The sequence below is a fragment of the Lytechinus variegatus genome, chromosome 2, assembly GCF_018143015.1.
Source record: "Lytechinus variegatus isolate NC3 chromosome 2, Lvar_3.0, whole genome shotgun sequence".
In the NCBI taxonomy this organism is placed as follows: domain Eukaryota; kingdom Metazoa; phylum Echinodermata; class Echinoidea; order Temnopleuroida; family Toxopneustidae; genus Lytechinus; species Lytechinus variegatus.
Genome location: NC_054741.1, coordinates 29,970,567 through 29,992,591, shown reverse-complemented (window position 1 = coordinate 29,992,591; position 22,025 = coordinate 29,970,567). Strand labels below are relative to the sequence as shown.

The 22,025-nt window shown below is 36.2% G+C and overlaps 1 protein-coding gene across 2 annotated transcripts in view; it reads right to left on the bottom strand.

Moving 5' to 3' along the window:
• The window catches only part of LOC121407800 (granule associated Rac and RHOG effector protein 1-like), a 40,007-nt gene extending 18,390 nt beyond the window's left edge, over window positions 1-21,617 (bottom strand). For both annotated transcript variants that reach the window (XM_041599007.1, XM_041599008.1), the window contains exons 1-3: window positions 21,501-21,617; window positions 11,865-12,919; window positions 1,233-1,406 (exon numbers count right to left, since the gene is read on the bottom strand). In XM_041599007.1, coding sequence (XP_041454941.1) covers window positions 1,233-1,406; window positions 11,865-12,200 — 510 coding nt within the window. In that variant the 5' untranslated portion in view covers window positions 12,201-12,919; window positions 21,501-21,617. The remainder of the gene's footprint in view (window positions 1-1,232; window positions 1,407-11,864; window positions 12,920-21,500) is intronic.
• Window positions 21,618-22,025: the final 408 nt, after the last annotated feature.

Sequence of the window (22,025 nt, the reverse complement as noted above, 5' to 3'; positions counted from 1 at the left end):
TTAAAACTGTATGTTATAACACACAGTCAATGAGAGACTACACACAATTCACTCCCCCTTTAAATACCCTTTACCAACCATAAGACATTCTAACTGTATCGAATATAACATAAAATATGTATGCATGTAGCTGTATCTTAGTTGGGCATGTTTGGTCTCCACTACACAAGGAGGGTTGTGGTTAACCAACTAACCACTCAATTTCCTTATTCCTCTAAATAAAAGGAGTGTCTGATTAGAATAGGAAAGTCTTCAACAAGAAACTAAGGGAGAGTTCACTCAGATATCATTGTGGAATTGATTTCATAAATAGAAAAATGTGGAAAACAGGTCAGTGAAAAATTCTAACGATTTTTAAAAAACAAAATAAGTTGCACTTGAACAAACAAAAAATAACAATATTTGGTATTTATATGATACAGTATCTTCAAGAGTACATGTCAATATGCTTTAGATTATAAAAAATGTTCTAAAACTCAGATATTCTCTCATACCTCTTTAAAAAGTTTGAAAACCCAATTACATCTGGGATCTGGCTACCCATAGAAGGGTCATAAATCTAAACTTTTGGTAATTTTTTTGTTAAATGTCTTTGTGACTACGGAGAGCTACATGTACCTTAAAGTAGCCTAAATGATGACAAATTGCCAATTCGTCAACTCGTCAACTCACCCCATGGTCTACCTTCATTTCTAATGCCATCAGCATTTCTTCTAACAACCATTTGGTCCAATCATCACTTTGTCAAATTACCAGTTTGTCTAAGACCATTTCGTCTTATAACCATTTGATCTAATATCCATTTTATTTTCATTCATTTTGCCCAATTCACACTTAGTCTAATTAGACCAAATGGTATATGGACTAAATGGCTATTGGACCAACTAGTTTTAGATGAAATGGTGAGTGGATGAGATGGCAGTTAGACTGTGTGGATATTGGACAAACTGATGGTAGACCAAGTGATAGCAGAAGAGTTGGCAACTGGACGAATCGGCATTAGACCAGATGAATACAAACCTACATGACATGTTCCCTTGTGTTTACTAGCTTCCCAGTCTCATTGTAATTGTCAAAAGACACAGTACCAAAGGTACAAAGTGCCCCTCCCTCAAAAGGTAGATAAATCAAACATATATCATAAAAGATTTATATCACAATTGGCTACCCATAGTTATTAGTCCATTACTGATTTTTAAACCATGGTTTAAGATTAGAACTCAGCATTGTACCTGTGCAGCAGACATCCATGACGAACAAGCATCCCTGACTTCTGGTTGACACTCTTCACCAATGAAGAGATCTTCTAGTTCTTGATAACGACTCAGAGGTGCATGAAGGTCAGCCGCAGTCTGGAAGAAATGATACTGGGTCTGCAGCATCAGCAAGAAACAACGGGCCAAAGTCTGGATGGAAAAAGGGGGGATTTTGAAGAGGGAAAAATAAGATAATTTAATTTACTAGACTTATACACTAAAATGAAGGATGATTCCAAGACTGGTTGAAGATTCATTCAAGGGCCTCCTGGATCCTGTTGCATAAAGTTACTATTATGGTAACTTTGCCATCCAATGGTAACTACATGTATATGGTTACAATGCTGAACAGCCAATCAGAATCAAGGATTTCAGAAAGTTACCATTGGATAGCAAAGTTACCATAATGGTATAATGCACATTATAACAAGTTCTAAAGGTAACAAATGTAGGTAATTATTCTAATGACGAAGCATAATGATGATTAATGCCTACTAAAGGGTACTAGTAAACCTAATATGAAAGGAACCCGGGTCCCCAGAATACAAAATCACCCCTGCTCCAACTGAGTAATGACACATTTTACAATACGAAACCTTTCCAGCTTTACAATAAATATTACATTTTTATGACCAACAACAAGCTCAAATGAGACTACAGATCCACATTCTACATGCACACTGTAGGGTAAAAAAAATTGTAATTTGAACACATCACAAGACAACCATTACCACATTTTACCAGCATAAAGAAACGTGTACAAACATGTAAACTCAGCTTATTTCTGGTTTGAATGAACAACTATGAGGTCCATTTACATCCAATTCAAAATATAACTGCAATCCTTCTCTTTAAAAATGTACATAAGAAAAAAATTAAATGATATCAATTCTACTTTTGACATTAGCAATGTTATTGTAGTAAGTGCCACTTGCCATTCCTATTTCAAAAATTATTCTTTCTTTCCAAAGTGTTACTCAATTCAAAATTGTTACAAATTGAATTAAATTTTAACATGTAAAAAGAATAAAATATGTCACACTGTCAACATAATAGGATTACATTTTTTACTTAAAATATAAAACAGACTCAATGATTCAACTACATGTAGAACAATATCCACATATTTCAAATTATACAAGTAAAATAATATCCAGGGTTGTTTCTTTGGCAGCGAGTGTTCATCAATATTCATTAAAACTCCAGAATACAATAGAAAAATAAAACCAGGTCTGTTGAAATTGAAATCTTGAGTGAAGTCTGTCTCGCATGCACATAACAAAGCCACAGGATCAAAGGATGACCAAGAGACTGAAACTACAACAATGGTCCTTAACACTTTCTATTAGGAAATTCTCATTACAAAAAAATACAGGATTTTCCCTTTTATTATTAATGGATCTTCTCACCAAATAACTCTTGAAACTCGAAGGCAATCATCTCTAATGCAATGAATATATCGAAATGTAAGCTTTTTTCCTCATGCACAGGGCCATGAGTCGTTGATGTCTCCACTCACTATTTCTTTTGTTTTTGTTTGAATTGTACAATATTTCAATTTTTACAGATTTGACAATAAGGGCCAATTCGATTGAACCATAAAATGTTATTAAATGGTAATTCCACATTTGAGGGAGAAATAACACTTTGTTTTACAAGATAGAGGAAAAATTCAGAATATTTCATATTTCTTAAGATAAAATAAAAAAAAAATAGTGAGTGGATGACATCATCAGTCTCCTCATTTGATAACAACCAGGATGTGCATACATGGGGGTAACTGTTTTGTAAAATTAAGTGAAACGTAAAAATGTCACAACTTTCTTAATTCACATCCGATTTTAAAGAAAACTTCAGGTTATGCTAGTTGCATTTTACTCTTTTATTCAAAAGAATCAAATCAACTTTTTGTGGACTTGTCCTTTAAGTTTAAGTAAAAAGAATGTAACTCTTGTTGAATGGAGTATCTGATCTTACTCTGATTCAAAAAATCTGTTTCAATATTACAGTATCTTCTTTTTTATGGATCTCTATCAATGTGTAATTTTGTGGTATCTTTGAACTTTGAAAGAAACCATACAAAAAAGCTGGCTAGCTTAAACTCCGCTTACCCGGCAGTTTAATTTTGACCCTTAAGGCTGCCCATAGAAATTTATCCAAAAGTTATTCACAACTTTAACTTTACAGCATTTTGTAACAAGCCGTTCTTTTGAGTGTGAAGCTTCCACTGATTAGAAAAGCGCAGTGCTTGAAACGTTATTTATCAGTTCCACTAAAGTCATATTTGGTTTGTGTATACAATGCTATTAAAGGACACTCTGCTAAAAATAAATAATATTAGATAACCAAGACAGATAGCCAAGCGCGATTGGTCAATTGCGCGTCACGTGATATGATCGAAATCCGTGTATTTTCCCAGCCTGTCCACCTTCGATGAATATATTTTTCTACGTGTATGGCGCCCTCTTGTGGATTAGATGTTACCAACTAAACGGAAATAAAATATGTGAGACTAAAGTATCTGAACTGGACTCTAACTTAGATCTAGGGCTAGGCCTAAAACAAACTTGATTTGATTAGAAAAGGGCCATTCACTGCATTAGAGTAGTAGTAGACTAAAGTTACATCTAGATCTATACCAGTTCCATCAATCACTGTGACTATCGTAAACAACAGGCTGCACGCATCGTTAGGCCATTTTTATCTACATCATTAAAGGCTATCTAATATAACAGATATTGACTGATGGGATGTGTAAAAAAAACATTCTTTGGACCGCCTTAAAGATTAATATTTTCCCTCAGCGCTGCGCGCTTCAGGAAAATATAACCCCTCGGGAAAATATAAATCCGGCGGTCCAAAGAATGTTTATATTACACACCCCATTAGTCAATATCTGTATAAAACTATTCAAACTGATCCCCCCCTGAAAAAAAATCATAATCCTTGCAAAATGTATTTAGCTTGACCCATATTAATTAGGGTATCATTGAAAGCAATTATTTTCAAATATCACTTTTCTCAAACTGTCATTAACATTTCTTCAGGGTAGGATTTCATTATTCACATACCTGCATACATGTATGTGTTCAGCCATTAATAATACTATATATATCATGGATCCCTATTAGTTTTCATCAGAATACATTTTTGATACATGTATTCTCCTTACTTTCATTTCTATTGAATTCTTCATGGGGAACAATAAAGGGCAGTGAAGCAAAAGTGTTTTTAAATGCAGTCTTCACTATTTCGAGAAATGTCACTGTTTATAATCACTTTGCCATGAACAATCGATACTCTCATGCATACCATAAATGATTTTAAAATAGTTCCCTGTTTAGGATTTGGAAATACATTGTGGTTGCTTTGCATTCTTGGAAGAGGATTGAAGGTAAAAATGAGCTTTGTTTCTACATGCACACGTAGCTTCATAAGATATATTCCTTTCATATTCACTGTTTAAAGCTTAAATTGCTTATTCAGATCCAATTCTATTCTAATCAATAGCATTATAATAATAATGAATAATTGTACAATCACACAATTTAATGGATATAACTTGAAAACACAAGCTGTACATGATTTAGGCTCCATGTATATGAAGTCAAAATTCCAATCTGAAAGGCACATCATGATAAACCCATACTACATCCAGGATTATTATTTTTAAACCAATGAGCAAATATTTGAAAATGACATCTATCAATGTCTTTTACTGTGAATTTCTGAATGTCCAGTGCATTGTTTTATTTTGGCGTCCACCGGTCCAAGGAAAATTGAAAACCCATGACAGGGAACATTAGTCGGGCACCGGTGACCGACCAAGACTTCCTACTCAGGCTCACCCCCCCCCCCCCCCCGATACATGTACCAATACAAGTTCCCAAGTCCTTACTTATCCTGTAGGCCTATTCCTTATCACAAAAATTGCTTCAATGTCATTATAATCATATTAATGCTGTCATCTTATACATAATTGAGCACTGAATCTGAAATGTATGTAGTACACAAGAGATATGCTCATGACAACCTGGCCTCTTGCGTATGACAGTGTTTCTTTGAACGGACAGTGTCATGATTCTAGGAAAGCCAATTCCTTGTAAACATTACTGATTCCTCATCAGCAAGCCAGAGGCTATGCAACCAATGCACTGTAGTCAGCTACATGTACATGTACAATAAGTAGTGTACAGTACACTGTCTACCGGTATTTTGAGTTTCATGGAGCATTATATTATAAAGTAAGCATTCATGTTTATAGAAATGTACATGAATATAATTCATTATCATTAGAGCATTGAAAAATATCATTTGAAATATAGGAAACACAAGTGAAATTTGTTTTAGATTTTCTAATAAATTTGTTTTCCCTACATGTATAATTTATATTGCATTTGAAATATCTTTTTACTAGTATTACTGTATGTACATGCATGCCTTGAGTCAAGCTCTGAGAATTCACTAGTCAAAACAAAAGGCTTTTGTATTTATGTGACAAAGGGAATTTCCTTCTTCCCATGTGAAATAAAATGTATCTTTTGCATGATTTACTTCCTCAATAGCTGAAATATAGTTGAAAATGTTAGTAAAATATAAACATTAAGTCAACTGATTGCTATCTTAATCTACAGTACATGTATATGTATGCAGATTTTCACACACATTACACAATGCAATCTTGTGTAAACAAATGATAAAGCATAAATTCAATTCTTGAGTCATCAACAGTGGCACTGCATTTTACAAAAATATCTGGAGAGAATGTTTGATGCACAAGGAATTCATATCTATGGAGAAAGAGAACACCATGGCAAAACATCTTTGTAGAAAGTTTGTTGACCCAGCATTATGGCCTCTCAGATGTACATACATGTATACACTCTGTGCTGAGACTATGGTGCTTTGCAATTTAAATGTGTAAGAAATATTAATCATGTACTTTTTTCATTTTCTCTTTTAATTTTTTTTTTCTTGAATCTTTTTCTTGGTAGGTATTCCTAGGTAAACCTACAGGTAGGTAAGCAATTTAACAGCGTACCGGGATAAAATGATTATCATTACTGATGAGATCTGGATTGCTTTCCAAAGTTTCCATGAATATTTTCTTACTCATTTGACAATAGTCTGGTGAAATTTTGCATACATTGTAACAGTTCTGCAGAGGACATGGCTTGCATTGGTGGCTTAATAAGAGACAAACAATGGAAAAGAAAAAGAAAGTAAAAGGAATACCATTTCCATTTGTGCTGCAAGATTCATATAGGCCTACTGCAATTCTGACTCTTCAGTGCCTAACTCAACTGGAAATGCGGGTAGGTTCTACATTGTACTTTATACACATTTTCAGTATAGCAGTTGTCCCCATAGAAACATGGGCTTGACTAGATAGATATCTACCTGACATAGCAACATTTAGTATTTATCATTCACTAAATACCGCGCCATCCAAATCACAGAAAACTCTAATAGCAATATGAAATGACCACATCAGTCCTAAATGTACAACATACATGAACAGTATAATTGGAAATTGGTACATTGGCTGGCCTTTATAGCATTGACTTTGACAAGCAAACTTCTGATGATATACCTCTGGTTGCTCACACAGGCCTACAGTACATGGTCTGACCATGAAATAAATAGGAAGGACATGTGGGCTGACATGTATGACCCTATATTGACCCCAAATATAATCATATCATACACTGTTGGGCTGATAAGGCACTCCTCCCAACGTGATAGTTGGCTATACACATGTAGGAGACCGTTGCATGAATGAAAGCCTACACATATTCCAAAACAGAGCTTCTTGAATCTCTCATCGACATGTACATGTAGGGCCTATGTACATTTAAATGTAAACAGCCCATTCTTTGGATAACCTTTTGAATCAAGAATCCTACAGTTTGTTAAAGGACAAGTCCACCCCAACAAAAAGTTGATTTTAATAAAAAGAGAAAAATTCAACAACCATAACACTGAAAATTTCATCAAAATCGGATGTAAAATAGCAAAGTTAAGACATTTCATAGTTTTGTTTAATTTCACAAACTAGCTGCACATCCTGGTCAGTATGCAAATGAGGAGACTGATGACGTCATCCACTTACTATTTCTTTCGTATTTTACTATATGAAATATTATAATTTTCTCCTCATTGTCAAATAAAATGACGATTAATTCCTCCCTGAACATGTGGAATTAGCATCGTATGATACTACATGGTTCAGTCAAGTTGGCCCTTATTGTCAAATCTGTAAAATGTCAAATCTGTAAAATATCAAATAATATATAATTCAAACAATAAAAAAACAAATGAAATAGCAAGTGAAGGACATCATCGACTCTCTTAATTGCGTGTCACTGAGTTGGGCATACCACTGTCTTGTGAAAAATAAGCCTACATGTAACTTTAAAATGTCATATAACTTTCTTATTTTACATCCAATTTTGATGAAATTTTCAGCATGATTCTAGTTTGATTTTGCTCTATTTATTCAAATCAACATTTTTCTGGAGTGGACTTGACCTTAAAAAAACTAAGTATCTAAATGTAAGTGCTAATGATGAAAAAATAACCTACAATATAGCTTGCAATCATAGATAATGATGAAAAACAAAAATCTTTGAAATTAAAATTTGTATGTTTAATGATTCATACTATGTACTAGTGACTATTACTGAATGCTAATTTATTCAAAAGTAAAAATACATGTATCAAAATGATATTTCTAATTTTTCCTACACATATTATAAAATATAGGCCTAAACCCAACGTTCAGATTTATTGCATAATTACAGATGATCATTTTTTATTGAAGACTTGACATAAAAATCAGAACCCCAAGACAATCTACAAATTAAAGGATTCAGAGAGTGGTTCCAACTGGGGAAATTTCCATGATACATCGGTGACTAACTACAACGTAAAGCAGAATATAAAAGATGGATAAAAAAGACAATTAGACAGGGCAATTAGATAAATTTTAAAAAATACAAAACAGCAAAATAATTAAACATATAAACAATAATTTAAAAAATAAATATAAAAATACATAAATAAAATAACAAATGAATAATGAAATGAGCTAAATATAAGCAACAAACCAGCTAAATCAGATCTACAGTATGTAGTATACAATTGATGAAGAATTATAGGGTCTACAGTACAAAACAGGACCCATTTATTAAAAAAAAAAGATAATTGGGTTCATTTCACTAATGACCTCTTATTTTGAGAGAAGCAAAGCTGATTGCGTAAGCATGCAGATCAACCAGTCAGCATACAAATACAAAGTACTAATTGCACCATTCCAAGTACTCCCCGTACTGGTAAAAAAAAAAATTCACCACCATTATCATGGAAGTGGTACATGTACATTTACATACAGGGGTGTATGTAATTCATTCTTGTTTAAAACTGAATGATATGGCTATAAATCAATATGAATAAAATATATGAGGGTGCTGTTTTCTTTCTTGCACTGAGATGGGGGGGGGGGGTGGGAATGGCACAGTCGACAGATCTGCCTGATTATTTAAAAATATTCAGAATCAGAAAATCAGAATTTGGTTCTCTATATTCTCTTTCAAATGGGGGTGACTGACAGTGATATTTTAATAAGTAAACAGTGTATTGAAAATAGAATAAAAAAGGGAGCGTTGGGAATAGCAAACATGTCAGAATCTCTCCATATACAGAGATGATGTCATTGGGAGTCAAAACATTACCCAAAGGCCATGAGAAAGGTTGAAAATAGACCCCAAAGGTCAATGTCATACATGTTGCTTACTACACTGGTAGTCTTATCACCAGCAGGAATCTTGTTTCTGGTTCTCAAATCACATTGTTTATGTGGCTTTATAGAACACTTAGGCCTAAAACTACATGTACATACCTATACATAGAATTAAAAAAAAATACATTTTTCATTAATAGTAATTTTTTGTGGTAACAATTTCAAGGTATAAGAAGCTTGAAATGTACTTTTTGTCGTAACACACTTCAGAATTTATTCCAACAGTATCAAACAGAACAGATCCACTTCCGGCTCCAAACTCCAAGTAAGTGGAAATGCAAAATATTTCTCAATCTAATATAGAGTAAGGGCAAATCTTGGCTGTTATACTCATGACATAATCATAAGGTTGACACAGAAATCTTACTACCGGTACGGTTTAGGCTTTTTTTTTATACCAAGGCAAAGGCGGACATATGACCTATTTTCCTGCCTTTGTCTCCATCATGTCAATGTGCTTACTCTTCATATCTTCTTTAAAACCCGAGTAAAATTGTATTGATAGAGAAAGAGGAAGCGAGCTTTCCCCCTGGAGGAGAAGGATGCAAGATGTGAATGCATGCGATTAACAATGGCACCGCTCTCCCAGCCTCTCATCGCCAGGCATATTTGATAGCAAGACACAGAAGAAGAAAAAAACAGATTTGGGGTCAGGAGAAAACGAGTACGCTTGTACCTGATTAAAAGGGAAGGAATGGAGATGAGAGTGCGTCCATGCAGGCTGGATGGCTAGCTAGCTAGCTAGCTAGCAAGCAGACAGGGTCGGTTGGTAGGATGAGATACTAAAATGAGGGAATTTAGATAGAAATACAGTAACCAACTCAAAGACAGGGAGGCGGAGATAGGAGGATGTAGGGCAGGGTCATCCGGAGGTGACTGAACAGAAAAGTGGTCAAAGGGAGATGGACACAGATAACAAGAATGATATTCATGTACAAGAAAGGAAATATGTGTGTTTGTTTTCAAGAGAAACTACACATTTGGTATATAACATGTAGCAGAGAAAGAAAGACAGAGGGAAGATGCCAAACACAATACATACTGTACGTTGCCACAGTGATACGAGAAATAAAAACAAAATATTTCCTTTCTTTGAATTGTGAAAGATCTATTTTGACAGCATATTAAAATTATATATGCATAAGTATTTACAATATTGAATCCTCGTAAAAAAAGAAAAGAGAATACAATAGAGTGGGGGACAAAAAAAAGATAAAAAATGGGAATTTTAAGACAATATGGGTAGTATTATAATAAGTACTCTAATTGCATGCATCATAAATTTTTTCCATGCATAAAAAAAATCAACACAATTTTTTTTTCAAGAATAATATTCCATGTACAATTTTACAAGGAGTCAAGGATACATATAACTTAGATTTGTCTTAAGAGAGAAAATGAGTGTTCTTTACAATTTACTGTAAAAAACCGGCACAAATTCTGACCAGTAAGAATTACAGGTATACAGTTTTAGTGTATGAATGTACCCAAGTACATTGACTGGATACCAGTTTGGATGATACACGATGGCATTTTCAAAATGCATTTCAAAATGCATCTGGAAAATGAGAGTTTATTTTATATACAAGTAGGGTCTTCATAAAGCGGACATTCCACGTGAGACAAAGAGTCAGCTAAAGTTGCTCCTGAAGGCAATTTTTCAGACCATATTAATATGCAAAACATGTGAGCATTATTTACACTTATAGATCCAGCTGACTTTGCACACGAATACTGCTGAGCTTTGTTGCACGTAGACCCTGTACTTACCATTCAATGGTCACCAATACCCCTTTCATAAACCCAATTATGCGGCTAATAGCAGCATCATTTGGTCGTAAAATTGGAGGACCAGAGTTATCCGCATTATTTTGATGCTGCTATTATCCGCATAATAGCAGCATCGGGACAAGATTTTGAGTTTATGAACGCATTTCCAAATAATGCCGATAATTGCCATGGTGCGGTCACAAGGTCACCCTTTTCCAACACAACCGCATCGGAGGGGGCGTGTCCAGCTGTCATGACGATTATCCACCTTTTTCAGGACGGGCGCTCGTAAAAATAATGCGGCTTATTTTCGGAGTTTGCGAATGCAATTTTTTATTGAATTATCGGCATTACTATTAGGCGGCTAATTGGAGGATAGGTTTATGAAAGGGGTATTATAGGGTAACAATGTTCAACAGCCATTTAAAATCAAGGATTTCACTGGCATTATGAAGCTCCTTGATAACAGGAACTTTTATGCAAAAAGGATCCTTGTCTAGGAGATACTGTAATAGGCCTACATGTAGGCAGAGATTGTTGTGTAGCATGCAGGCACAAACTCTGACCGGCACTTTTTAATCTACAAGCGAGTCTTGAAAAAATCCTAGCACAAGTTACAAATTTTGTGAAGATGTACAAAGCAAACATTTTATACCTCAGCCCCCAGTAGGCTTAAAATTCAGACCACATTTAAAAGTTTGTTTCAAGAGACTGAAGGCCTACATGTATGCTTACTAAAGTTACTAGACACTGAAATTATCATGCACAATTTAAGAACTGCCAAACCTTTCTTAGACCCTGTTCACATGATGAAATCAAGGAGAATAAGATGACAAGCCCCACTTTCAGACGTGACCACCATTAACAATTGACAGCGCTATCAATTACCAGTAGTGCTAGACTGCACTTCTGAATGCTCTTAACGTAGTTTTACATGTAGGCCTATGCCATAAAAAGCGGAGAATCATTCAAGACAAAAAAAACTAAAAATTTAAAAATAACAGAATAGTAGTCAATAGTATCAAAATAAACCTTACCTGGACAGCTTCTTCCGACTTCTCACTGCTCCCCTTGTTGATGACCCTATTCATCATACCCGTTACATCTTCTTCAACCTGGGTGCTGGCGTCCTGCGTCCGTGAACCAAGGTCGTGAGTCACCTCCTGCATCCTAAGAGCCGCCTCTGCCAGAGAGGTGTCATGGAAGAGGGCAGCAAATGTCTCGGCCAGGTGCCCGCTGGCCTGACACATGGAGTTCATCGCAGTTATACATTGTTTGCTGTAGGTCTGCAAGTCTTCAAGATTGGCCGCAAAGGTGTTGGGAAGGCTTCTGTGGAACTGTGAGCGGCTCTTGCTCCGGTCCCCCGAAGACATAGTCACTGTGCTTTGATCCAAGGGCGGAGACAAAGTAAAAGCTCGGACAAATCACCAAGTTGTAACTTCCTTGGAAAATGTTTTCCTTACAACTTGGATATGATCTGATTTGGCACACCTCCACCACCAAGTCCTCGACTTCTAATACATGTATCTCTTTGCTGCATGATACATATTTGACAGTCGCAAACTCAAGCTCTCAGTTTTTTTCAGGATTGAGGTGGGCTGTCACTCTGCGGTAGATGAATAGAAAGCCACGGTATACATCCTGACCCGACTTCAATTCACTCCTTCATGAAAACTGCACACATTCAGAGCGGTCTTTGCCATTCACTGTCACTCACAAAGGCAAAGGCTATTTTAATACAGTGATGGAAGTACATAAAGGATTTTTTTTTCTTAAACCTCCGTTTTTGCTTCGCATTTCCTCTCCTCATTAAATCAAAGATATATTGGATAAAAAACCAGACTCAACGTCTGATAGGGTATAAGAAGTACAATATCAAACCGTTACATTCTCCCTTGATCGGAAGTCTTTCAAATCAAGCAGCAATCTATGATGCTGAGATGCATGGTATATACTACTTGCAGTCGTTGAAGAAGATAATGATTACAGTCTGCAATCAACTTCTCTTGAAGCATTCCTCTTGAAGTATCAGAAATCTAAGCTCTTCTCACGGCCGATACTAGGTGGTTTTCAGAGATGCGCCAATGCTGATCTGTGGTAAAAAAAAAAAAGGTAAAGGGAAAAATGCAATTCAAATGCAAACGTGGGGGTGTGAATTACACATGGGGGAAAAACCCCAACTTAGATGGTAATACTCAAAATCCAGAAGGACAACCCTTAAAGGTACTGCCCACTTCTGATGATTTTCAAAGTAAACGTTAAATCACATTTAATATTTAAATTGTTAATAAAATCACATTTAAATCACTATGATTTTTCTTTTGCAAAAAATCATTCATTTAAATCAGTTCCTTAGGAACGTTATAATTTTTGTATTTTTAATTCTTCAATGGACCCACAAAAAATCTTCAGAAATGTAGTGTGTATCGCATAAGTCTGTGAAATCTAATTTGAAATAACAAGTTTTTGGACAAGATCATTTTTATAGAGACTCGGCAATACAAATTATTTCATCAAACACAATAGACAGAAATCAATATCAATATAACTTTTAAGAAGCACTTGCCCAGTCGGGCAAGTAAATTTTCAAATAGTTGAAATATACTTGCCCAAAAATCTATTTCACTTGCCCCAAAAATCCTTGAAAATTTTTTTCACCTCTTCAAAAGAAAGTTTCACGTTTTTTTTATTAACCATTGACCTTTTCTCTCTTTTGACATGAAGTGATCTACCTTGTTATTGCATTGCTTTTCCAAAGTGATTTTATCTTGCCTGCCATGACCAAAATTAGGGTCAACATGATATCATATCGACCCTAATTTTGGTCATTCTACTGTGAGAATTTCGCTTGCCAAATTCAGGCAAGTAGTTTTGGTCTTACTTCAAAACACTTGCCCGACTCCAACTGTTACTTGTCCCAGGCAATCGGGCAAGTGCTTACATGTATGTAGCACCCTACATTACATTTTATAAATGTAGTATTTATTATTATCTAATGTCTATGAAATTGTTATTTACATCTATTCAAAATGAAGTAAATGGAATAAATTTCTCTGTATTGCATTGCAATTTGCTAAACATTTATAGACTGCTGCACCCAAAAGACTTTTGCATAGCATATTTTTGCAAAAAACTGTGCAGAACATTTGAGATCTTTTCTCTTCTGACAAAAAAATGCAGAATGAATTTGGTAAGCAAAATAATTTCCTGTAGTACAAATTTTGTAGTTTCCATTTTTTCTGATATTATTCGTCAAATGTTCCTATACACATTTCGTTGTTTTATGCTGAAAAAATGAATAAATTGAACTGAACTGAACAGGGGCCCATTTCATAAAGAGTTACAACTGTTGCAACTTTGTCATTATGGCAACTACCATGGCAACCTTGATTTTGATTGGCTGCTGAGCCCCGTTTCCATGGTAGTTGCCATATTGGCAAAGTTACAACAGGTGCAAGTCCTTAGGGTCATTCCATGCCAATTCACCCAATGAATGTGCAATTTTGCACCCGACCGTCTCAGAATTCGTTGTAATTTGGTATACATGAAATTCACCATGGCCCAAGCACAAAACAAAAAAATTAGTCCAATTGGTCCGTCGGTTCTCGCGCTACGGCACGCCCTTTTCTCCTTGTTTTGACAAAAAATGGACATGACCTTCAACTTTCAATGGCCACTGCGTCGTTACGTGTTGACCAATTTTCATGAAACTGGTACCATTTTATAGGAAATTCAGAGAGGAATCCAAAACATGCATCAAATAATGTATTGGAGCAATTTATAAGGTCATGACCTTTGACCTTAAATTTGACCTTGAGTTTGACCCCCGGACAAATAATTTTTTAACTTGATTTTCGTGTATGTTAATTATTGGTATGATATTGACAAAATATGTTAAAATCAATGATATTTCATTTCTTCACCTTTAAAAACTCTTCCAAAGATACCATGAAATTTCACTCTAGTCCCACACACTGATATTCATGTTAGTAAAGTGTTTACCAGTTTACCATGATTTCTTCCAATCTTAAGTTACAGCATGCAAACACATGAAAAGAAATTGAGCTTAATCAGTTTACAAATAAAAGATTAAACCTTTATGCTCATGAATAGGTATCTGTTTAGGCATTTTATGATTCAGCAATATATATTTTGATGATAAAAGTGAATACTTTACTACCATGAATATATATGATATATAATGCCGAACATCAAAATGAATATTGATGAACATCAAAATGCCTAAACAGATACCTATTCATGAGCATAAAGGTTTAATCTTTTATTTGTGAACTGATTAAGTTCGATTGACAATACGCCTTCTTAAAAACTAAACAGATCTAAACACTCACCGATCAAACAGCAGAAGCAACTTATATTTCATTTTCAAGCAAAATCATAATTTAAAACTATATACTGATCTGCGTCTGTAAAGAAAAATGATCGCATTGGAACAAATTCTCGCAATGCATATGATTTGGAAGCTGAAGCTTGCTTGCTTATACCCCCATCTCACTAGATGGCGATTCCGCTGCGATCGTGAAAAATCAACAAAGCGTGTTATATCGTAGCTTGAACGTGGCTTGATCTTTTCAATCTTCTCCGTCGTACCTTGATCTTTTCTGAAGCGGCAAGGATCGCCACCATCTTCCTGGTTGCCACAAAATTTTGAACATGTTCAAAACTTACGTAGCGAGATCGCGGAGGTGCTAAAGCGCATTATAATCGAGTCAAGAACGTATTACAAACGACGTATTCGTAGCTGTAACGGAGCTCCAACGCATAAAGCGTAGTAGAAGCACATTAAAAGCGGCATTGATTGCCGGTGGTTTTCAGGCCCGTTCCCAAGACAATTCTGCTACGCTGCTTCCGTTTACAAAGCGACTGCCTTGCGCTCGACACGCTTCACACCGTTTCCACCGCGACGCTTTCCCTTTGGGTGGCATGTGGCACACGTTCTCAGCCCGCTGCAGGCATTCGCGTTGCACTTTTGCTGTGCCGCTGATGACTGGGCAGCGATTGAGCAGCGACCGTCCGCGCTGCTATAAAACACCATGCCGATGGTGGCGGATTATCACATTTTCAACAGATTACGAGGCGACACCACGACGTTTTTAAATATACCTCCCAGAAAAAGGACCAAAAAGGGGAGGCTGCCCAAGCTTATGCCGGCGGTCCAAGAGGAAGAACAAGAGGTTATGGTGGTGGTAGAGGAGGAGAAGGGGGTACAGGAGGAGGATGAAAATCTAACTGCTGAGCCAGCTTGAAAGAGAGAAAAAAAGACACTCACGTCTTGATGACGAAATGGATTACCTCCGCAAAAATATATAAATTGACTTTGTTTTAAAAATAGAATGAATTCTTACTACAGTGACAGTAGACAATATTGAAATTTTGTTAATGATTCGATCACTGATGTATTGGTTGGGAAAGTACACTTTATGGGGATTTTGGCATTGTGCCCCCCCCCCCCTTATGAGTGCTCTCAGTCCTCTCACATCTGTAGACTACTTCTTGTAAGCAAATTTGAAAGGAATTTACCTAACAATTTTGAGTGACAAACTTTTGTGGAAAAAAATAAACAGAATATCAAAGATTTCTATGATGTTTTATGAAATTCTGGATGCATCCCTTATATTAAACATTGGGCTCATCGACATCTTTTGAATTAAATTTTAATATATGTTGTATATTATGACTTAAGTGACAGCTAGGATTGGACCCAGTATCTTTTTGGCCTCCTCCTCCTGTCCTCATATCAGGTCCTCGTATTCAACTTCTAACTGATGTTGTTGTATAATGCTAAGATGTATAAGTCCAACCAAATTCTGGACATCCATCTTGGTCGGAGGCTGGCAATCGACTGAAAAATTCTCATGTGCCGTGATTAATATGCCGATTGCTTGAAATTGTTTCAAGAGCCCATCATGAACGTAACACAATCGCTCCATTCGTAGCACCACCGTACCGAGGTCCTAATTAGCGTATGAACCTCGTTGTACGGTCGCTTTGATCGCAGAAATAGCGCATCCCATCTGCCTCAAATCGTGGCAAGAGAGTGGCAGTGTCGTACTTTCAGCGTATTACCATCGCCTTGAGCGCAGGTCCGTCGCAGTGAAGTAGTAGGCAATCGCCTCACAGGCTAAAAATAGAATTCGAGGACGATTCTGCTACGCTTTGCGGGATTTAGACAGATCGCCATGGTAGCCATGATCGCCGTCCTAGTGAGATGGGGGCATTAAATGTCACCCTCTGTAGGTCAAATTATGCAGTCTCTTTGCCAAAACAATACAGGCAATTGAACCACAGTTCAAAACTTGCATTAAAATATATGCTCGTGTTTGTTTTTGAATTCGCGCTCGCTGATCTTGCTGCGAAATCCGCGAAAATTTCCACACCGCGAATTACACTTTTACAGTAATGGACCTCCAAGCCACATTTGAAGATGATCAGAGAAGAAATGCAGATGGTAGAGCGCTCACAATGACATCTCTGCTATTCCACAAAAACTCTTGTTACCATGGCATCAATGTCTCCGACCACACCAAAATCATTAGGCAGTTAGGCTTTAACATAATGGACCTCCATGCCATATTTAAAGATGATCAGAGAAGAAATGCAGTAGGTAGAGCGCTAACAATGACTTTTCTGCTATTTCTGCTATCCCATATGATTTACCACATACCCGCTAGAACTCGTACACCTGGCTGAACTGCATCAGTGCGCCTTGCATTGCCAGCGCAAACGTGGATCGGAGAATGTCAATACACAACGGGGCTACTACCGGGTTGGCCAGTCGTGCCTTCGCAAACATGTGTGATAAGCATAAAAAACGACAATTAAACTTGATAAAACTAGTCATTTTACTTCACAATTTGAGTAGCGGTTGATCTTATTAGCAATCTTTTTTACGGAGTACCCGTAATCACTATTTATATGGAAATTTCACCTTTTTAAATTAAATTGGAAGAAGTTGACCAAAAAGTATACAATATTCTGAAAGTGCTTCTTACGTCAGCTCGGTGTTCATCAGGACATCTCGTAATTACGGATAATTTTGGTTTCAGAAGGGGGAAAAAATGACACCAACATGACAATTTTTTCATGCTAGAACTCGAACACCCTGATTTATTTGCATTTCAACACTTTGTAATTAATTATTGATAGACTAGTCTTTATCAAGCATTAATTATGATCTGTTTTCTTTTGATATCAATTTGTTTTTCTTTTATTTTTTGACCAATAGCTTTTTCTTGTGTTATAATATATTCATTTACTAAATTTTTAGGGAGGGCGATTCTCTCAAAAATGCAAGAATATTTTGAATATTGTTGAAATGTCGTCAGAATATTTGGAATGCAGTCAGTGACTCCTCGGTGCTGACTGACGTTGCAGCAACAGCTAGCCGTGCTTCATGCGATTCCATTCTCCCACGAATGCGATTGGAATACTTCGAATATTGTTGAAATGTCGTCAGAATATTTTGAATGCAGTTAGCCAGGAGGCTTCTAGAGAGAAAAAATCATTTACTAACGTAACTTACTCTTATACGAAGCCAGGGCTTCTTTTCTATACATGTGTGTGTACCACCCAAAAACCTGAAACTTTCGTCCCCGAGATTTCTACTTTCTCTCTAAAAGATCTAGCCCTAAATCATGTACATGGGATACAACTTCATTTCCGACATTTCTATGCTATGGATTTTATTTTTAGACAAGAATTCATTAAAAGAAATCTCAGGGGCGAAAGTTTCAGGTTTTTTGGTGGTACACACACATGTATAGAATTGAAGTCCTGGCTTCGTATGAGTAAGTTACGTTAGTAAATGATTTTTACTCTCTAGAAGCCTCCTGGCTAAATGCAGTCCGAGTGCTGTTGGACTGCACTTTGAATGCCGTTCGATATTTTTCCAGTTCGAATGCACCTCGAAAGTTTTGAACATGAGCAAAACATTTGGGCCGGACACAAGAATGGACTCGAATATTTGAAATGCACTCAGAATGCAGTCAGAATTTTTAGAATGCACTTCGAATATCCAGGAATGTGCCAAGAATTTTCATTCCGACGGCATTCCGGCTCACTCCACCTCTAGTGTGACTAGGGTATAAAAGAAATTCTGACACTTAATCATAACTTGAGAAAAGGAGAAAAATATGTATTTCCATTGGATTTGCCATTATCAATACTACAAAAACCCGCTGGCTTACAAAAATATGGTATATTTATTTCATTCTCTTTAATTTGATACCAAAATCATTAAATTTGAATAACAGGATCATATGTCAGAAATGCCTGGAACTTTGATTATCCCCTCAAAACCATGAGCGTTTTTGGCTGTGTGAATGCGGTAAAAAGGGCAAAAAATGTTGCTCTGTGTCCACTCACCCTACAATCAATACCTACATGAAAATAGATAGAGATGAATTAAGTCAATTAACAAATTACCAACGAACTAATCATTCACTTATCACAGTCATCAACAGGCAAATTGTATTGACTGTGCCATCTAGTGTTAGAATTCTGGCATACAGTTTATGTACGAATTCTAGCAGGCTTGAAGCCTTCAATAATCGTCGCACTAGGCCTACCCAAAAATTTCCCCAGAAAATCCAAATCGAACGGCACCTACGGAAAGCTTAGAATTTCTGCTACATCGCAAGCCCCAACAATGTAAGCCAGAAACACCATAAATATATTTTATGCGACCTTTACTGAAAAGGAGTACCGTACGAATTCTAGCGGGTACCAGTATGGCAGTGAGTCCAAACTTCGCGCGTGTCCATACTTCGCGGACAGTTCTCAAAAACTAGCCGATATCTTTAAAATTCGACATCAACATGAAAAGCGACCTAAAATTACCCTTTGGTGTAACTAGTTTCTTTAGGATGAGTTAAGTATTCATGAAAATATTGACAAAAGATCAGCAAATTTGTCACCGTTAGCGCCCGTTTTGAAGAAATCTGATATTCTCAACAAGCATTACGATATCACCATTTTACAAGCAGAAATCATCAAAAATGTGAGTTAAATGTGATACTAACCGATTCTATAGCATTTTGAATCAATCTGATATATAAATTATGTCACTTTTTGAGCTTGAGTCTTTGTATAAATCTCCACAAAAACTTAGGTCACACTTTTTCAAAACGGTTTTCCAGCGTGGCACGCATTCGCCGATCGGAATAGAATTTTGAAATCGCGAAACCCCTATACATTTTCGTCCATGATTTTAGTTTAGGATCTTGCCGTCAATGTGGTAACTATTTCTTGAATTGGTTTTGTATAAATTATGAATATTTTGTGAACAAATTGAACTTATTGAAGCCTGGTGAATATTTTTGGAAAGTCTGTGAAGACAGTTTGGACACCCTATCATCAGGAGAGGCACACGGCCAATATTGGAGACTGTCTCCCTTGAGAGAGATTATCTCCAATATCAGAGACTTTCATAAAGAATTTTGGTATCCAATTTCAGAGACAGTCTCCAGTTTTGGAGACCAATTTTCTTTGTTTACATTTGCTTAAAAACGGATTACCTTGGCGGCAAATAAAAATGTGATAAGCAGATTCCTCATGAAATATTATGGTAGTGGATCGTATTACCGAACACTTTTCATGAATTTGATCATATCAAACACATTATTCCAATAAAATTCACCATAAATACACAAATACCTACAAAATATAAACATGATAAATATGCAGAAATTTTGCCGAAATTGTTTTTCATTTTTACGACATCAGCTTCCAATCGGACCCCTCTTCGCAAGTGAAAAATTTTGGTCACTTGAAAGGGTATCGTATTACCGAACGTGTGTTTTCTATGGGAAAAGTTGGGAAAACAACAGAGTCACTTATGAGCTATTTTGACAATTTTTTATTGTTTTGAGGATATAAAGACTTCGAAATTGTGTTTTTGATAATTTTTCATCATTTTTCTATTTAAGTTCCCTTTGGAAGGAAGTTGCAAAGGTTTGAGCGTATTTGATTATTTTCTGACGCATATGATGCGCGCGTTCGGTAATACAAGGCTGGTCGGTAATACAATCACTCACTATACCCCTTTTCACCGTCTATTTTTGTTTTTATAAGGATATTTGTTGTCATCCACACACAAAACAAATGGGCTTCTGACCTCGGTGGGACAAAAGTTTGGATGGAAAAAATCATACTTTTGTTGGTGTTGTTTCTTTTGTTCTTTTGCAAAGCAAGTCTCCAATATGGGAGATTGTCTCCCTTATTGGAGAGAGTCTCCCATATTTGCCGTGCGCCTCTTCTGATCATACACAGTCACAGATCCTACCAGAATCTGATTTATCTAGTCTAACTAAATCTTGGGGGCGAAAATTTCAGTTTTTTCGCGGTACACGTACATGAATGGGACGCAATCCCTGGTTCCATGGATAGTAAACACACGATAGTGAATGACTTTTACTCTCTAGGTAGGACTCTACGAGCCTCCTGGCTAGGTACACGTACGTACAGCCGGCTGGGTTGTGGGGGAAAAAAGACGCCCACGTCCACCGGCCACAACTCAGTCAGATTCACACAATCACAGACATGATGACCCGCTCGAGACACGACATTGCATTGGCATGAATAATTTTATAACAGCCTAATTGATCAAAAGTTTATTATTCAATAATAGGAGGAAAATATGATCCACTATTTACCTTTAAGACACGGACTTTTCTCAGAAACCAGCTGAGAAAGACGGCATTTTTCAGTTCGACTCGGGCTCTCGTGACTTTCGGAGAATATATTTTCCAAGCAGCACTTGATCAAATTACACAGTTGTCTTTTTTAGTCCACAAGATGGCGCTAATGCAAAACCTTCGAAGACTACATAAGAAAATTTGATACAATTTCTTTTCACGTGTTTTTTTTTATATAAAATATGATCATTTGATTTACTTCTCTTTTCAAAAATATTCAAAAGAAATTTAAGACAAGATATAGGGCCTATTTTACGAAATATAATATTTAATAGTACCAGTAGGCCTATTGAAGATCTGAATCAGTGGCATACAGATGGGTTAGTTTCGCCCCCCCCCCAAAAAAAAAAAAAAAATCAATTTCGACCAGGGGGGGGGAAAGAGAATAAGGAAAGAGAGAAAGAAAAGAGAGAAGAGTGAATCATGACAGTATATATTTTGAATATGATATCAAAATCTATCACAAAATTTGATTTTGTAATA